General features: G+C 38.3%; 1 protein-coding gene across 2 annotated transcripts in view; it reads left to right on the forward strand.

Annotated features, from left to right (window-relative positions):
* The window catches only part of uggt1 (UDP-glucose glycoprotein glucosyltransferase 1), a 54,420-nt gene that overhangs the window by 14,994 nt on the left and 19,194 nt on the right, over nt 1–20,232 (forward strand). For both annotated transcript variants that reach the window (XM_065267024.1, XM_065267032.1), the window contains exons 16-31: nt 1,190–1,325; nt 1,468–1,599; nt 1,846–2,010; nt 6,517–6,640; nt 7,128–7,226; nt 10,684–10,778; nt 13,170–13,376; nt 13,521–13,652; nt 13,738–13,868; nt 14,048–14,143; nt 14,223–14,325; nt 14,477–14,556; nt 16,864–17,053; nt 18,151–18,309; nt 18,399–18,484; nt 18,575–18,659. In XM_065267024.1, the coding sequence (XP_065123096.1) occupies nt 1,190–1,325; nt 1,468–1,599; nt 1,846–2,010; nt 6,517–6,640; nt 7,128–7,226; nt 10,684–10,778; nt 13,170–13,376; nt 13,521–13,652; nt 13,738–13,868; nt 14,048–14,143; nt 14,223–14,325; nt 14,477–14,556; nt 16,864–17,053; nt 18,151–18,309; nt 18,399–18,484; nt 18,575–18,659 (2,020 nt within the window). The remainder of the gene's footprint in view (nt 1–1,189; nt 1,326–1,467; nt 1,600–1,845; nt 2,011–6,516; nt 6,641–7,127; nt 7,227–10,683; nt 10,779–13,169; nt 13,377–13,520; nt 13,653–13,737; nt 13,869–14,047; nt 14,144–14,222; nt 14,326–14,476; nt 14,557–16,863; nt 17,054–18,150; nt 18,310–18,398; nt 18,485–18,574; nt 18,660–20,232) is intronic.

The raw sequence follows: 20,232 nt of genomic DNA on the forward strand, positions 1-20,232 counted from the left end.
CTTCCGCGATTTGGTACGATTGCACTCACATTAGCAGCGAACCGATCTGGAGTTCACATGAACCGGACCCCAGACCACCCTTTTTAAGCGGACTCGAGTACGTTTCACGGGTGCGCACCCGAGTTCGGAAGACAGCGTTCACATCATCCAAATGTACCGAACTCTGATGTCAATCGAACCCGGGTGCGCACCAAAAGTGCTAATGTGAAAACGCCCTCAATGTCAAGGATACTTCCTTGGCAGGACTGGTCTTTCCAAGTCACTTCCTTTAGAGGCTAGACGAAGCTTCTCTTTAGAATTTGTAAAACATGTAAATGGAACAGGTGTCATTACCTCAGTAAAAAGGTATGCTTTCGGCGCTGCGCGCATAGGATTGTGGGTGATTTGAGAGCGCAAAGGATACACATATGCATCCTTTCCTGTATATGGGATATTTTTCGAACGAAGGACTCGGTCCTTGGTTGCATTCCAAGGATCCTTGACATTGGAACTGTCCTTAGACTGATGTGGATGACGTAGCATCCTTGAAATTCTGGCTTCCGAGGATCCTTCCTTGACATTGAGAAACAGCCAGAGTTTCCCAATCCTGGTCCTCGAGTACCCCCTCCCAGAAAGTTTTAGATGACTCCTCATTTAAAACAGCTGATTCAAGTAATCAGTCTGCTTCCAGAATGGATAACATGTCTCCCTAACAAGCTGTTGAGTAAAATCAGGGGTGTTAGTCAGATAAGGAAACATCTATAACTTTCTGGAAGGGGGTACTCGAGGACCAGGATTGGGAAACACTGCCTTAGGGTAAACAGTTCAATCCGTGTATGTTTTGAAGATCGCTCTGAATCTGACCTCTATCCAAAGTCCTTCACAAAAATTTAATTATCTCAGCTTTTTGCTCAAAATTGGGTATTTTTTAAGAAACCTACCCATATTTGAGAGGTGATAAAACGAGAACAAATAAACTTTTTTTTGAAAGCAGTGGGTAGGTTATTGCATGCTTATATATTTCAAGAAGAACATTTTCTGGAAGGCATCATATTTTGTGAAAATTAAAAAAAATGCTGCTGCTGGCTGGCAAAAAACACTGGTGGGAAAAGATTTAACTGTGTTACTATGTCAAAATGCATGAAATAGCATTAGACCCCCCCCCCCCCCCTTAAAAATAAAGTACTAAAAAGATTCTTTCCAACCTTAGGATTGGACTGGTGTTTGTGGTGGACGATTCTGATGATGTTGATGGAAAACAGGATGCTGGTGTGGCCCTGCTGAGAGCTTTTAACTACATTGCCGATGATGTGGACAACCAGATGGCGTTCGATGCTGTCATATCAGTAAGCCAGTGGCATTAGAGCTTCATACAACTCATTAGAGTAATGGTTACCGGTGTTCACTTGAAGTTAGCATTCCTGCTGCCCGACAAGCTAAGCAACAAACTGTAGGGACTGTGTTGTGAAAATATCTTGTGCTTTGTAGATACTGAACAAAGTTCCCAGTGGTGGCCGACTGAAGGTGGAACATGTGGTGAGCGTGCTGGAAAAGAGATATCCCTACGTAGAGATTAGCAGCATCTTGGGACCTGACTCTGCCTATGACAAAAACAGAAAAGTAAGAGAAACTCTTTTAATGAATATTTCAAGAGTGCTTAATTTCAGAGGACAGACATAGTCCCTTTATAGTCTCTCTCTTTTTCTTTCTCTCTCTCTACACACACGTTTCTGTCAAAGTGATGATCACTTGCAGTTATCATCAATGTTTTTTATATTTGTGAGTGACAGAAAATTTTCAGTCAGCACAACCTTTGCTCCCAATAACTGCAACTTTTATTGAGGTCATATCTATGTGTCTCCACAGGAGGGAAAAGCATATTATGAGCAAACCGGTGTTGGCCCTCTGCCCGTGGTGTTATACAACGGTATGCCCTTACAACGTGAGCAGTTAGACCCCGATGAGCTGGAGACGGTCGTCATGCACAAAATCCTGGAAACCACCAGCTTTTTTCAGCGTGCCGTCTATCTGGTGAGAATCGCCCTTTTAACTTTTACCCTACCTGTCAGTAGAGGGTCCATGGGGGTCTGCCAATTACTTTTCACCAGGGATGTAAAGAGTACTAAAAAAATCATTCTCAAGCACAAGTACTGTTACTTCCCAAAAAATGTACTGTGAGTAGAGTACAAAGTACCTGACTGATTAGGGTATGACATCAAAGTACCGTCTTATGCCTGGCTCACACTACAGGATTTTTAAAATCCTGGCAGATTTTGAAATCTGGTTGCAGCACACACATAAAGAGAATCTTGTCAGATATTCTTCTCTAAAATCTTAAACATGCTCACACTACAGGAATTTAAAATCCTAGTGCATCACACACTACAGGATATTATTAGGATTATCTTGCCAGAGCAAGCACTTCACGTCACCTCAGGAGAAGAGTATATTAAAGGAATGAAGATTATGATACATTTATTATGATTTCTTTTTAAATATTTACAAAGTAGCAGCTTTCTTTTTGAAACCTAGGCGATTTCTCCTCCTCAGCTCTTGTTTATGAGGCAACAATCATGATATGTTTTAAGGATGTGTTATGCAGGCAGTGTTTGAATGCATACTGTATAGCACCAACTCAAGTCTAATCCTTATGCAAGATTTATTTAAATTTAAATACATCTATTTAAAAACAAACATATTTTTAATATAATTGGCTAGCCTATATATCATTATTTTTTGCACATTTAAGAGTTATTATAAGTGATCTAGGCTATTTCTATTAATGCTCTGTTTTCCTGTTCCTTCCTAACAAGAATATTATTGTAGGCTAAGCGTTAAATGACTGATGCTTGGTTAAACTTGTTTTGCACTGTTGTTTGCATTATTTAATTCCACTGTATATATACTACTCTGCGGTGATATTGTTTTGTAGCTATATACTATGTGGATTCTATTTTTGTTGTTTATTCTTCTGAGGCTACTGGTCTTTGAGAGCTTATAAACAAATTTTATTATAGTTTTATAATGACAGTAAAGTTTCTATTCTATTCTATTTTATCTTGCAGTGTAGGGTCTAGTGTTTAATTCGGTATTTACATTACCAATGGTTTTGGACAAATATGTCATTTAATGTAAAACGTTGTAAGTGTCGATATGAGGCGCATTAGATTCTCAAGTGTGCGGTATTTCAGCAATCAGTGCTGCACTTGGGTGAGGCTCAAGCGGATCATTTATATTTCGAACAACTAATGGCGTGATAATGTTTGTTAGTACATATCCTACATGCCGGTGAACACTGAACAGCAATGCATGCATGATGACCTTAAATTACTTTTATGGTTATATGGTCATACAGATAAAAACTTTGTGCGTCTGTAAAGTAATATTTAAAACATGATGCGCTTTCTGCCGTCTGCCCCATCGGGTTCTGTGCGTTTGTGGAGCGCGTCACAAAAAAGAACTGAAAATCGTCATATCATTTTAAATTCATTTTGTTAATAAGCTAATTATTTAAGTGCAACTTATTTCGTGTATGCCTATTTATTTTATTAAATTTCCTCTATAGCCTACACATAATAGCTGCAGGTGCGTGATGTGACTGACCATCATCATGTTCTGTTGTTTTTAGGATATTTTAGATAGCCTAATGTTTATGACAACGTGAATCAAGCAAGGAATTAATTTCTATATTTTAAATAGTCTGTCTGCCCCAACGAGCTGCAGTTGTGGCGGAATGAGTCCGGCTGCGCTGTCTACCCGTACAGCAGCTTGTTTCGCGGTCCCGAAAGCTGTCAATCATCTCCGTCTCTCAATGATTATTGTGAAAGTATGACGTAATTATGCGGATTTAAAATCCTAAATATCAAACATGTTTGATAAGATCGGGGCGGCCCCGATTTGCTTGAGAGCATATCGGAAGGTGTAAGTTTAGATTTTTAAACGTCTCACATTACAGGATAATCTGGGCCGAACTTCGGAGCCGATCAAGGTCCGTTGCCCGATTTTCCCTCGGATTCTCGGGAGGGGAAAATCGGGGTAAATTCGGCCCGATTATCCTGTGGTGTGAGCCAGGCATTAATGTCATTTCTGATCGGTCTGCGCAGCTCTGCAGAAAGTAATGCATGATTTAAAGTGACTGAATATTAGGGATGCACCGAAATGAAAATTATTGGCCGAAACCGAAAAAGAGGAAACCAAGGCCGAAAAACCGAAATCAAAACACCGACATAAATTAATATGCCAATTATTAGTACAAATGCATTTATGGCTATAACTGTGTACTAACTTTACAAGGGGTGTGTGACGGATCACAAAACTCACGGTTTCGGATCACATTACAGTTTTTGATGCACGGATTGGATTATTTTTCAGATCAGCAAAAAGGGGGTGGGGAAAATAACATATTAGAAATTGCAAACATTTATAAAAAAGAACAAAGTTGCACATAAATAAGGGCTAACATTAGCATTAGGTACAGAAATCGAATTAAATGAGTCATAACACTGTCTTTATTGTATAAATTAAATATATAATTATTTTTAGAGCTACGGAAGTGATTTTCTCTTTGTCTTGGCCCTGGGTCGTTTGATTAACATTAATGACACAGACTTAAGTAGGTTACTTATTGAGGTTACTGTCTCTTTAAGATCAAATAAGCAGAGACTGGTTTCTGACTGTAATCTATACATACACTTAAGACATAAACAAACAAAGGTTTTAATTAGAAAAAGAATACTGTGGAGATAATTTTGTTTATATGTGTCCTGTCAATAATAGAAAGATTTTATGTTCGCTTGCTGGCGTCTCACTCGTGTGTGCACTATTGAGGGCACTTAAACGTGTGCGCACACAGAGACCGAGGGCGAATCCCAAACAGCGCAGCATAAAACGTTACGTTGTTTTTCATTGCTTTATTCGGCACATGTATGTTAATGGACTATACAGTATGAGAAACATTTGCGCGACTCTCTCTAAAGTTTATACATCAAGAGTTCTGATCTTTGAAGAGCATACTGTGATGATCACGTCTGGACCGGACACATTCAACCGCATGTGCCTCTGTGCGTACAGACAACTCCTCACTTTAGCGCCTTTTTGCAGTTAAATACATCCACACCGCATACAGTTCGCGGTTTCTGTTTGCGTCATCACAACATTTCGGCCGTATTGTTTCGGTGATAAATGTCTTTCGAACATTTTCGGTGGCCGAATATTCGGTGCATCCCTACTGAATAATATTATTGTCCTCTAACCGACTGCAATTGAGAAAGACATGTTGAGGAAATACACAGTAGTGTATTTTAATTACCGTTACCGCACTTAGAATATCCTTTAGTAAAAGTAAAAGTACACTACTTTTAACTAATTAATAATGTATAATTCCTGGGAAAAAGTAGCTTGTTACAGTAACGACAGTATATACTTAATTTATTACTTCACAAGTCTGCTTTTCGCCATTAGAATATAAAAATATTCCCATTCCTGGGAAAAAGTAGCTTGTTACAGTAACGACAGTATATACTTAATTTGTTACTTCACACGTCTGCTTTTCGCCATTAGAATATAAAAATATCCATGGCAGGAAAAAGCAGGATTGGGGTAACTTCTACTGAGAAGTTAACAGAGCTAAAAATTTTGCTAAATGTTTTATTGTTCAATCCACATTTAAATGTGCTGCGTAAATAATTGAGTGCTTATAAACTCTTGAATATGGATATTTTTCTAAAAAAATATTTTTTTTTTAGCAAAAAGCTGAAATAATTACATTTTTGTGAAGGAATTCTGTTAGAGATCAGACTATCAAAACATACACAGAGTTTAAAATTAGTAAAAAAAAAGTTGCTTAAATCTAGTGGATAATTGCGCTATTACAATTAACATAAAACTTCATCATGGACACATTTTTTTCATGCAAATGTTTTCTCTTAACTGACGAAATAACTTGTCAATGGCGGGGAAATAGTTAATATGCATGTTGAAACTCTCATTCTTAAGCCCGCTGTATAGTTTGTTTTTTATGTGCACGCAAAGTACACGCATGGTCAAACGCACACCCTTGCAAAGAAAAGTTTATTTGACTCGTACATGTACACAGATGTTTGACGCATTGCAATTCATCTCTTGGGTTACAAACTACATTTTCCTGTACGTGCATCCATGACCTACACATAGAAAGTTCACATACTTACAAAAATCTGGCGATGCGCATACAGTGCACGCGGACCCTCGCATATGCGACATCCGTCAAAGGCTATTGGCCTTAAAAAGGTTGAAAATCAGTAGTCTATAGGTATTACATAACCTTACTTAAATGTAATGTGTTACTCTTATGCATTAAAGATAACAGGACTCATTCATTAATCTACCATAGAAACAAGCGCAGATCTGAGCACAGTGATTCATGAAATATTCGTATGCTGTCAAAGTGTTACAGCAAGAACAGTATTAAGTTATGTATTGTCTTTGAATGATATCTTTTAAAGTGCTTGTAAGGGGTTATATGATTGACCATATCTGTTACTCCCACAATCTTTTCAGGGAGAGCTCAGCAGTGATCATGATGTGGTGGACTTTATCATGAATCAGCCCAATGTGGTCCCAAGAATCAATTCCAGAATCCTGGCCACCAGCAGCAGGAACTATCTAGACCTCTCCGCCACCAGTGAGTTCACGTCCAACTCGATTCACAACAACATCTTTCATTTTGTTGAATCAAAAATAGCTTCCTATTAATAAGCCAGTCTGAGATGTGGATAAAAGCCGTACACACACTCCTGGGCTCTTGGGATTGAGTAAACCTCATTGTGAATTCTGTGCTAAATGTCTTGTTTGTTCTCAAAAGCTCATTTATTTACAAAGACGTACAAACGAGACCGTGGCAATGATATTCATAAAGTACTTTGTTTTGCAAGGAATCAAAAACTGAATTTATATAGCTTTCAAAAAATTATGTTTGCAGTCTTCCGGAAAACTGAGAAAGACTCATTTCATTTTCAACTGAAATAGCACACAAAGTTAAAAAAAAAAGTAGCGGGGTGCAAAAGGATTCAATTATGAATGTGAATGTACCTTTAATCGAAAACAAAGCGTGACCTTGTTTTCATATTTCTCAAGCCACCTTTAGAATCTTTTTTACCTTTCTGTTGCAGACAATCATTTTATAGACGAATACGCTCGTTTTCTCTTCCTGAACACAGAAGACAAGAATGCAGCAGTGGCCAACAGCATGAATTACATGACAAAGAAAGGTAAGGTGATAGCTGTCACTGATCTCCATGAGAAAGTGTTTTCTCCAATCCGGTGCTGATGTGACCTCTATAAATAAGAATCTATTATGAATTCATCTGATTCTGTCATTTTTGCCTCGTTTTTTCCATCCTAGTCAAACAAATGTAAAGAAATAGACACACAAAAATCGCACTTTCTTTTGTAGAATATAAAGCAGGGGTCTCCAACTTTTTTGTGAGCAAGGGCTACCCCAATGGATAAAACAATCTGGAGTGCTACTTTTTGATATAGTCTTACTTGTTGATTTTATTTGATTTTACTTGTTATGCTTTAGTATTGTTTAAAATTTTACATACCTGAACCAAGGCAAGCTAATATAAAAAATATGTAATAAATAAATATTACAATTGAGACTATTAATAGAATGTGCTTTGGCGAGCACCTCACAGACTCGGGCACCATGTTGGAGACCCCTGATATAAAGTATATGAAGGTCAGACAGTGCTAGTTTCTATTTCCATAAAATTACAGTGATTAGGGAATGAAGTTTAAAATGAATTAAAAATGATCATTATCTGTATTATATATTTTTTTCTACAGCAAGCCCTATTATTTTAATTCCAAGGCCAAACAATGGCTTTGTAAGTTGAACAGAACAGACTTGTTTTATTTATTATTCCCTTAAATATGAGATGTGAAGGCTTCAATTTATTTTGTGTTCAAAAAACATTAATGAGGATTAGTAAATGAATGCCAAAACATTTGTGGACCACAAAACCAGTCATAAGTAGCACGTGTATATTTGTAGCAAAAGACAACAATACAATGCATGGGTTTTTTGTTGCCAAAAATCATTAGCATATTAAAGATCATGTTCCATTAAGATATTTGTAAATATCCTACTGTAAATATATCAAAATGTATTTATCTTTAGTAATATGTGTGTGTAAGGACTTCATTTGGACAAATTTGAAGGCAATTTTTTTCAATATTTAGATGTTTTGCACTCTCAGGGGCTGTTTACACTTGGTATTAAGATGTGTTTTCATCGATCGGATCACAAGTGGACGAGAGAGACACATTACGTTTACACCTGGTATTTAAATCTGTCTCTTTTGTCCACTTTCGACCGCTTTTGTCCTGAAAACTGTGAGGGGGTGGTGTGTGAGAAGGTGGGCGAGTCTCTCTGCTGTCATTCAAACCCGAGCGGGAGTAATTATGAGTTTATATGGACGCAAAGTCGCAAACTAATATTATGTCGGAGTCCGCTGCTTGTTTAGCAAGTATACATGCTGCACAGTGTTTTGTACGTTTATATGTTGGAGCTTTCTCTGAATTTTCAGCGCAATTGATGAAATAGGATCGCCCAACTTTCACGCTTTCAAAACGAAACTACGGAGAACACCCGCAGTAGTTTTATCAATGAATGGCTAAAAATAGCGCTGTTCACCGTATGTTCACACCAGAAGTCCAAAAAAGACGTAAAACTTGTGCGTAATACCTCAGATTAGATAAAAGGGAGGAGAGAAGGTGGTTGCGTGTGGCTGTTCGAACACATTCAACCACATTTGCGTTCCGCAACTCCAAAGCGAGCCGAACGAAAGTGGTTTCGACTACCTCTGGATGTGGTTGAAAGTGGTCGAAAGTGGACGAGCTTAAAACGTTTTGAACACCGTTTACACCTGGCATTAACGTCGTCCACTTGTGATCCGATCGACGAAAACGCATGTTAATGCCAAGTGTAAACAGCCTCTCAGATTCGGCTATCCTAACAAATCCTACATCAATGGAATGCTTATGTATTAACTTATTTATTTAAAATGACCCTGAGTGATTTTGTGATCCGTGGTCACATTTATTAGTTGGTGAGCTACTTTTTATCTCTTCTTTCTGTACTTATTTTACACTTACAAAATGTGTATCACTAAATGAGTGTACCTCCCTTCTTTTCTTTCCTTGAATGCTGTTTTCAGGAATGTCATCCAGGGACACTTCTGGTAATTGCATTGAGCTGTTATACTCACCTAACTGATAGCCCGCTTTCCATACAACACATATAACACTGTGCTACCGGTGTAAAAAATATAGTCAAAACATGTCTACATTACCGTCGTTAACATAAAGCTGTCTGTTTTTATAGGAATATTCTTAGTATGTATAAATATGGAAAGCAATGAAAGCATAGCTGGCATGCAGTAGCTATAACACTTTTCATTAACAAAGGTCTGCGGGGCAGTTTCCCGGACAGGACTTCTCTTAATCGCAGACTAAAATGCATGTTTGAGCTGCCTTAAAGGGACACAATACTTTTTTTGAAAAATGCTCATTTTACAGCTCTCCTATAGTTAAACATTTGATTTTTACCGTTTTGAAATCCATTTAGCCGATCTCCGGGTCTGGCGGTACCACTTTTAGCATAGTTTAGGATTATCTATTGAATCTGATTAGACCATTAGCATCACACTCAAAATTAATTAAAGATTTATGATATTTTCCTATTTAAAACTTGACTCTACTGTAGTTACATCGTGTAACTACAATGGCTTTCAAAATGGTAAAAATAAAATGTTTAACTTTTGGGAAGCTTGAAAATGAGCAAAAAAGAAGAGTGTCCCTTTAATTTAAAAACACCTTGCATTGACACATATCAGTGCTGTTGTTTCGTCTCAAGACGCACATCTGTAATGTTATTTGCTAGGTTTGCTTGTTAAAACCACGTAAATGTCCTAGTATAACTAAGGCTTAGTCCTGGCCTAATCTAAACCCTGTCCGGAAAACTACCCATGCAGGTATTACCTTTGTAATATGTAATCATTTACCTAAAAAAGTAGTCCCACCGCTAAAGACTATAAACATTTTTACAACTCAAATAACACAATTGTTTGTTTTTTGTGCCTCAACGAAGTAATACAAGCCTCACATTTCTGCTTTTAAGTCCTGCAGTCTGCTTTCCTGGTACTGTAAACATGTTTTTTGTTTGTTTTTCCAAACCAAAGAAAGTCTAAATGAGTGTCTTGATTAAAAACAGAATGCCACAGATGTTGTCAATAGACAATAAGTTGTAAATAACCAAGACCTTGTGTTAAAGTGTTGTGATGTTAGTTTGTTCAAGTTTGAAGATGAAATCTATTGATGTTGCTTCTGTTTTGTTTTACGGAGTGAAGAAGTTTTCAAGTATTGATTCAAGCACGGCAGTACATTTGTCAACTGTCAGAACTGCCAGTGTGTGATGGATGAGAGAAAATCTCTCTATCCTGTGGTCCCTGTTTCTTTCAAACGTTTACAGGTTTATATCTAGGTCGAAATTGCCTGTCTGTCTTTTAGTGCCGCTCCGGCTCACCTTTTTGATTGTTCATGCTCAAGATTTACAAGAGAAGCATTTTAGCTCACATTATTTCACTTACCTGTTCGGACTGCATGTGGAAAGCCGTATATGTCATTTCCTTTCACTCATGTCTGTTCTTCTGTGATTTGCAGATGATGCCATCATCCGTCCAGTGACTTTCTGGGTAGTGGGTGACTTTGACCAGCCCTCAGGAAGGCAGCTGTTGTACGATGCCATACGTCACATGGTAGGCCTGTCCTGTCTTTGTTAGTTATAACAGATAAAATATCAGAAACAGGGTCCAAAATGAACCCTGCCAGTGTCTAGTGAATTGAGGATGTTCATGGCAATAAATATTTTTAACATGCCAAAAAATTATTTGTATTGAGTATATGCAGTGGGCATTATTATGGCCAAGGAATTATTAAGCTGTAACTTTTGGCTTGGTGTTAAAGGTAGGGTAACACATTTTGAAAAATGCTAACGGTAGCCGCCTAGCAATGAAATCCCGATCCCACCCTCAAGTCAAATCGCCATCCAAAGTCACGCCTCTTTCAAAACACATGAACACGCACAGATCAGATGGTCACGTCTCATGTCTCATTCACCAGTGAGAAAACTTTGCAGTACAAAGTGAATAACATTTCCAAAATAACCAACATAAATAACTGGTTTACATCAGAATTAGTTGGAGCACACGTTCGGTTGTGTAGACGTAGTAACTATATCGTTATGCTAATCCGTAAACGAACACAAATTTCATAAGTAACACAATGTTTCATCAAAGTAGAATATCTGAATCCATCTGAATACAAACATATCGCGTACCTACCTTACCAAAATAAACAGTGCAGCGACCCTTTCAGACTCTTTGCCTCCTGCAGCCGTTTGCATCTCATGGTAAAGCAGTAAAGTTACCAATGTTAATTTGGGTTTTTGCTCTTGCTGATCCAGGCAGTTTTTGCTGTTGTTGTTATAAAAGATGCCTTTAGTCGTGTGGCTCCTGTATAGGTTGTCAATTCAGCAGAAAAGTTTCCAGTTCTCGCTGTTTACAGACAGGAGGTGAGCGCACGTGAATGCGCTGATCACGTATGGTGTCTGCGTGGACTCGCTGCGCGGTGGGCATTCAAATTACGCTTACGTATGAGGGACTAAAAAGGAAACGTCCGTTCGGACCGAAATCTATGATTTGTTGAACATTTTTTGGTCCTACGCCTTTCAAAGATGACATAAATTTCTACAAATACATTTAAACAACTTAACACAGTGATTGCTATCAGGATGTGAGGAGACTTTTAACCAGCATAACTAAAAATGTTTCAGGATCAAATCTGTTACCCTACCTTTACAGCATAAGGTAAATGTTACACTGAGATAAAAGTCAGCATGACAAAACAAAAACTAGAAATAATTTAAAATTTTATACAAGATGAAACTTTGTGTCTAATTATTATGTATATATAAATACACACAAACATGTATAAATTTAAGAAAAATTATATATATATCTCAAATTAAATATCAAAATTAAAAAAAAAAATACAACTGTCAAAAATATCTTGCATACGTCTGTGCATAGTCGTTCTTGAAGCACTGACTCCAGCTGCAGTCCACTTTTTGTGAATCTCCCCCACATTTTTGATTGGTTTTTGTTTAATAATCCTCTCCAGGGTACGGTTATCCCTATTGTTTGTACACTTTTTTTCTACCACATCTTTTCCTTCCCTTCGCCCCTCTGTTAATGTGCTTGGACACAGAGCTCTGTGAACAGCCAGCCTCTTTTGCAATGACCTTTTTTGTCTTGCCTTGCCTGATTTTGTCAAGTCAGCAGTCTTCCCCTTGATGGTGTAGCCTACAGAAGTAGACTAAAGCCGAAAGTATACTAGGGACGTCCGCGTGAAAAATTTGAGACCGCGCGGACAGTGCGCGTACAGTCCGCGTACAACAGCGCATGCGCGTGAAAATATTTAGACAGTGCACTCCACTATAAACAATTATACAAAGGAAATAGACAGCATTTGCACACACACTATCGTTTTTCTTCTTTAACTTTTACTTCTTCCAAGAACAGAAAGCTTTGGAGCATGTTTGTTTGATTCCTGTTCTTTGTTGTCTTGTTGTTTGTTCTAAACTGTGTTTGCAATGGTGGATGAGTTACTTTTCTTCTCCTATCCTAATGTTTTAATGTACTGTAAATGTCGCCAAATCAGTGCTGCCCTGACAGCCTGTTAGACTAATAATTTGAATAAGAAATCATTTGTATTGCGTATAGTGTCGAACGCGGCCATCCGCGTGTAGCCGCGGGGAGTATACTCGAAAAGCTGCGGCCTTAAGAGACCAATTAAAGGCTTTTGCAGGTGTTTTGAGTTTATTATATATAGGATATAAATGTAAATGTTTCTGAAATGAATGCATTCATGTATGTGTATTTATATATACAAAATTATTACCCACAGTGCACACAAGTATATAATGCAAAACAAACTTTTATTTTGTATGCAATGAATCACAATTAATCTTTTGACAGCCCTAATTATTTTACGAAAGTGGAAAAATGGAAAAGAAAGCACAAATAGTGCAACAATAAAAATGGTGGAAAATGGCGGAAAAATTGTCAACATTTGTGTTTTATTTTTAGAAAACCAGTAATAACGTGCGGTTGGGAGTGATCAATAACCCCAGTGAGACCCTGACTACTGAGAACAGCTTGATAGCTCGAGCCATCTGGTCAGCCATGCAGACCCAAACCTCCAACAATGCCAAGAACTTCATCACCAAACTGGCTAAAGAGGAAACAGCACAGGCCCTATATGCAGGGAGTGACATTGCCGAGTTTGCTGTTGGGGTAAAATAAGCACTTTTGTAATTTATTTTCGAGCTGTGATGGATTGTTTGCTCTGGGTTATGTAACTGTTGCTAATTCTGCACATTCAAACAGCAAATTTAATATAGAGCCCAATTTAACTAGATTCCTTTCTCTTTGCTGCAGGGCATGGATGTTCCTCTGTTTAAGAGCGCGTATGAGTCCCCTAAAATGGACTTCCTGTTGGCTCATTCAGCTTATTGTCGGGACGTCCTCAAACTGCAGAAGGGCCAAAGAGCTGTGATCAGCAATGGACGGGTGAGCTGAATAAATTGTTAGGCCATATCTAGAGGTCAGCTGCAAGTGCGGGGTCCTCATCCTGTTTTCCTGTTTTTTGCTGCAGATCATTGGTCCGCTGGAGAAAGCGGAGGTCTTTAACCAAGACGATTTCCTGCTTCTAGAAAGCATCATCTTGAATACGTCAGGGGAGAGGATCAAGGGCAAAATTCAACAGCTTGGCATGGTAGAGGACAGGTAAGAAAGATACCAGTTTGCTTTCCAAGCAAAACAAAGATGGCATGTGCTGACCATGTTATGCCACAACTTACCTTCTGTCAACTGATAGTAGAACATCAGCCTATTTTTCAGTTCAAACCTCTAACATTTGGGTTGATCATTCTGCCCCGACTTAATAACTTTGTGTTTTATTTTAGAGCTAGTGATCTGGTCATGAAGGTGGACGCCCTGCTCTCCTCCCAGCCCAAAGTTGAAGCAAGACTGGAGCATACCTTTGCAGAAGACAGATACAGGTACAACACTTTCTCTTAATTAATATCTCCAATGACTTTAAGGGCAACTCAATATCTTTTTATCTGTTTCACTTTACAGTGCAGTGAAGATCAGGCCAAAAGAACAGGAAGTGTACTTCGATGTGGTCGCCATTGTGGACCCAGTGACCAGAGATGCTCAGAAACTGGCGCCTCTACTCCTGGTAAGCCCATTTTTATCAGTCATTACAGGACATCTGGTTCTCCATGTGACATTTTACTTGTACAGTTAGTCATCAGTCACTCTGGATTTTCTGGCTCTGAGTTTGCACCTTTGACCCATGTCACTTCCTGTTTCTCCACGGGCTCACCCAGGTCCTGAAGCAGCTGGTCAATGTCAACCTGCGAGTGTTCATGAACTGCCAGTCCAAGCTCTCTGACCTCCCGCTGAAAAGGTTAATGGCTAAAAACTCAGTGTGGCAACACATGCTCCATCACACAGTCACCTTCAAATATTACTGTTCATGTGATCATATGAGAATATCAGATGCAAGAACCTCTAAGTGCATCTTGACCTTTTTTCTTGTAAATGAGCATTTTTTTTTATCAGGCTCTTATGTTTGGGTTCACTTTAATGGCAATGAAAAGGTTATTAGTCACTATTTAAAATGTTTAAAATTTTTTCCAAATGTCACTTTAGCCATTTTATTAATATTTAACCAATTTGGGGTTTGCAGGGTTTTTTGCAGCAAAACCCTCTTAAGTGCAAGCAAGCTTTTTGGCAAAAAAATCCACTTCTTAGGGGAAAGACATAGTTAACTGTTGCAAAATCACTATAGATGCACCTAGAATCATTGCAAATAATGAAAGGCAGAATGTAAAAATTAAGAAACTGAACCACACATTAGGGGGCGCTGTCATCCATGTCACTGCCACATTTTGGTTGTGCTCAGGTCTAATTACTCACAAGGGACACAAGTTTGAATGTGATTTACGATCGTTTCATGTGCCGTTGTTCATCAAATTCATCTTTAGTCCACTTAGAGGACTTTGCCATTTTGTTGATTCCACCAACAAAGTGATATTCCTGAATGGCCTGAACCCGGAATTAAGTTGATTTGAACATTTCCTGGACAGTGATTAAACTAGTCTTAGACTAAAATAAATGTAAGAGCTGTCCAAACTGCAAACAACTTGCAGTGACATATCTTAAAATACACCAGTGCCCTTTGTTTTGCCTCAAAATGCACACAAGTAATGTTTTTAGTAAGGCATGTTTGTTAATATTTCCTGATTAAACTAAAGTCTAGTCCTGGCTAAAGCTAATTCCTGTTCGGGAAACCGCCCCCTATGGGTTTAGGCCAATCCAAAACTAGGTCTTATTTCAGGGTTCCCACGGCTCCTAGAAATCCTTGAAAGTTTGTGAATCCGGGGGAAAAAATTCAAGGCCCTGGATGTTTTTGAAAATATACATGCATAGGTACAGGTCATTGAAAGTGCTTGAATCTATTTTATGCAAGAAGTTTTCTGGAAAAAATTCCATATTATTCCCTGTGTAATGTAGGATAATATCATAAAGATTTTAGACTTTTTAAACACACGTGCTAAACCGTTCGCTTTAAATGCTTAAATCCTCTGTATGCGAATGTTGATTCATACCAAAATCCTTTTTTACGTAGTTGTGTCTCGGGTTACGTATGTAACTGTGATTCCCTGAGAAGGGAATGAGGCGCTGCATCTCCCTTTCCATACTTCCTGCGTTCCTGTAACGCTGTCTTTGGCAATATTTCAGATAGTAATATTGGACCTGGAAAGTCCTTGAAAGATCCTTGAATTTAAAGTGAACTAAGGTGTGGGAACCCTGTTATTTATATTAGATCATTTAAGAAGTTTTTACAAACACACCTTACAAATAACTACAGGTGTGCATCTTGAGACAAAACAATGTCACCAATATATGTTAAAGGGGACAGAGAATGAAAAACCAGTTTTACCTTGTCTTTGTTGAATAATGGTAGTCTACCCGCATTCACAAACATACAAAAAGTGCTAGACATGCTAAACATCTCAGTCTCATAGAAATTCCTCTTTTAGAAATGTCAGCCAGAAAACAGCCCAATCTGAAAAACTGATGCTTATGACATCACAGGCATCTCACTGCCCCTCCACTTTAAAATAATTTGCTACATTTTTTGAGTGGCAGCAAAGTCAGCCAATCAGTAATGAGATTGCAAGTTAAGCCAGTAGGGGGAGCCAAATAGGTGCAAAACCACTTGTTTAAAATCCCCCACCCTAATAGAGCTATCTGAGAGAGGTTTTTAGGAAGCTTCTAAGGCATTACAGACCCAAACAAAATACAGAACAAGGATAAATACCCCGTTCAATCAGTCAACGTCACCTTTAAAATTAGTCAGGACAAGGTCTTTTAAAATAAAATAAAATTAAATTAAAGCAACTCAGACATGCATTTTAGTCTGAGACTAGGATAAGCCCTGTCTGAGAAACTACCCCATAATACATGTTGAGAGCATTCAGTTAATATTATTATCTAAATTTTGACAAAGGTGACATTAACAGGCATTTGCATCTGAATTCATATGATATTTATAGCAACAATAACATGGGCCATGACACAAAGAAACAATTTCATAGTTTCGGATTAATTAAAAGTGCATTTTCATTTCATTCATTTTCATCATTCAGTGATTTGTTTTTATGATTTTTTTATCTTACAAAAACTTCACCATTATGTGTCTCTCTAGTTTTTACCGATACGTCTTGGAGCCAGAGGTCACATTTTTGGCAGACGGCAGCTTTGCTTCAGGCCCGCTGGCTAAGTTCTTGGACATGCCTCAGTCGCCCCTATTCACTCTGAACCTTAACACCCCTGAGAGCTGGATGGTTGAGTCCGTCCACACCCGCTACGATCTGGATAACATCTACCTAGAAGAGGTAAGCATTGTTGACTGTCCTTCACACTCATACACACATTCACTTGCTTACTCAAGTTAGAAGGTCCATGTCAGATAAGATGGATGTTTATCTTAGGATCTCTTAATGATTTATTAATTAAGATGTATGATGTGATTTACTTAAACTAAAGACAATGCTTAATGGTAAACAGTAGTCGCCAATCAATTTTTGACATGGAGACATATATAATGCAATGTAACGGTAACCAAAAAATTTAAATTGCAAAAATGTAGTAAAAAACAAAAGAAAAAAGTTTTTGCACAAACAAGTCATTTTTGACATTATTATATAGAGGCTGTTTACATCCGTTTTTGTCGATTCGGATCACAAGTGTTCAAAACGGTTTGAGCTCGTCCACTTTCGACCACTTTCAACCACATTCAGAGGTAGTCGAAAACACTTTCGATTGGATTGCTTTTGTATTGTAAACACACATGTGGTTGAATGTGTTCAAACAGCCACACGCGACCGCCTTCTCTCTGCCCATTTATTTAATCTGAGGTGCTAAACACAATGTTTTATGTCTTTTCCAACTTCTGGCGTGAAGACACGGTCTACAGTGCTATTTTAGCCTTTCATTGATAAAACTAAAGCAGCTGATCTCCGCAGTTTCATTTTGCAAGCGTGTGAAAGTTGCGCGATCTTATTTTATCAATTGCACTGAAATATCAGAGAAAGCTCTTACATATACATGTACAAAACACTATGCAGCATGTTTACTTACAACACAAGCAGCGGACTCTGACATAATATGAGTTTGCGTCCATATAAACTCGTCATTACTCCCGCTCGCGTTTAAATGACAGCAGAAAGACTCGCCCACAGTCTCGACAGACCGCCCCCTCACAGTAGTCAGGACAGAAGAGGTCAAAAGTGTACAAAAGAGACAGATTTAAATATCAGTGATGCGTCTCTCTCGTCCACTTCTGATCCGATTGACGAAAACACATCTTAATATCAAGTGTAAACAGCCCCATAGTCTCATAATGGCCAAACATCAGTTAATATTTTGGTTTATCACTACTAAAATATTTATAAATGCACATTAATAACTAATCTCTCCTTCCTTTATAAAGGTGGACAGTGTTGTGGCCGCAGAGTATGAGCTGGAATATTTATTACTGGAGGGTCACTGTTTTGACGTAACAACGGGTCAGCCACCCCGCGGACTGCAGTTCACATTAGGGACCCCCTCGGACCCAGTTATAGTTGACACCATTGTCATGGCCAACCTGGTAAATGGATGTCACATACTTATCCAATAAAATAATTGCCTGGTTTGTCTTGGAAATGGCTGCCCCTTATTGTGATGTGTCTTTCACAGGGCTATTTCCAGCTGAAAGCAAATCCGGGAGCCTGGATCCTCCGACTAAGAAAAGGGAGGTCGGAAGATATCTACAAAATCTACAGGTACCCTATTAGGGCTTGTCAGATGTCTGTTCTCTGTATGTCCATGTGCCTGTTTGCTGATTTATTTAATCATTTCCTTCTCGGTCGCAGTCACGATGGCACAGACTCCCCAGCCGAAGCTGAAGATTTAATCGTCGTCCTTAACACCTTCAAAAGCAAGATCATTAAAGTAAAAGTAAGTAAAGCTCTTGTGAATCAGCTGTCGGCTGAGGTCAGACGGTGATGTCTTTGTCTTTGCAGGGTATAAACTGAGATGCACAATTATAATAAAGCGTCTGTAGGCAGAAGCGTGTGAGATATTATTTTCTTTCCTTTATTTTTCTGTGCATACTGGAATATATGACAGACTGTCAGATTTCTCCAGTTGTGTGGGTGGTGTCCAGTGCGATTGGATTTTGAGTGTGGATGTTTGTGGTTTGTTTATATATATATATATATACTGTGTATTTTAAATTTTGACACTGAAATGTGTGTGTTTTGCGGCAGTGAACGTCATGGGGGTTTGGATTATTGTTTTCTTGTCAAAAGTTGGCAGCTGTTTTTTTGCCACACAAAATTAACATATGCCTTACCTGCCAGTGACGGGGGAATTGAGACAATTTACCAGCAATAAATGCGTTTCTGTCGAAGAAACTTTCAATTATGTCACTGACGTGTAGTTACTGCGACAAAAGAATTGCTTAGCTCTTTCATATTAGCTGGAAAATTGCTTGTGTCAAAGAAAACTTATTGCATTGCAAATATAGCATGCATTATTCTGAAATTGCAGACTTACCGCTTTGTGTTTAATCGCTAAAGTAATATTTTACTCACATTATGTGACTTTTTATTGTTTATTTAAAGCTGAAGTGTTTAATTTTTACTGCTCTTAGTATACAAGTAGAAGTATTTGTTTGCTCTTTTCACTCAAACACAGTTAACAAAACGTTGACGAAACATTTTGTTTGGCTAGTTTTAGCATCGTATCCATTCTGACATTGCAAATACATAAAAGGGATAAAACTATTTTTCATGCATTCTGACTTATTTTGACTTATCGGATTTCTCATGCTAAACATGAGAAACAAAGTTTCAAAAAAGCAGGTAGTAAATGATAAGTTATATCCAGATATAGTGTTATAATGTTTTGTGTGTGTTGCTTGCTCGTGACTCGCTCCGTCCGCGGCACACCTCCATGGACTCAGTTTTATTAGGAAAGAATCAGTACAGCTGACCTGTCTATTATAAATTTGATAAAACTAAAGTCTTGATATATTAAGGATGTAATACTACTCTATAAGTGCAGCATTTATTTTGTGAGCTTTAACTTAAAGGGGGTCGCACACCGAACGCACAGCGCCGCGTCGAGATGCGTTTAGGACAACTCTGAGTTATCGTAAACCGGAAGTGCACATTAAATAGCACAAGCTTAGTCAGATAGCGTCTACTTCAAAATACAAAATATTCGTTAGCGGCCAATGTTAATCGTTAATGATTTGTGACAAATATGATGTTATTTAATGTTAAACTATGTGAGTGGCACGACAGGGATTTGAGCAACTTCCTGAGTCAAAGCTGGGCGCCGGTGTGCGTATACTCGTAGATAACAATGTGGTAGATTTTTTTTTTTTTTTTAGAACGGCGCGGCGGTGCACGGCATTGAGCTGCGCGTCCGGTGTGCAACCCCCTTAAGGGTAGGTCACACTAGACTTTCAGCATGCAAATATTTTTTGGACGTTACTGTAAATGTGAGTGGGGAGTGGTTTGTC

The sequence above is a fragment of the Paramisgurnus dabryanus genome, chromosome 6 (assembly GCF_030506205.2).
Source record: "Paramisgurnus dabryanus chromosome 6, PD_genome_1.1, whole genome shotgun sequence".
Classification (NCBI taxonomy): Eukaryota; Metazoa; Chordata; class Actinopteri; order Cypriniformes; family Cobitidae; genus Paramisgurnus; species Paramisgurnus dabryanus.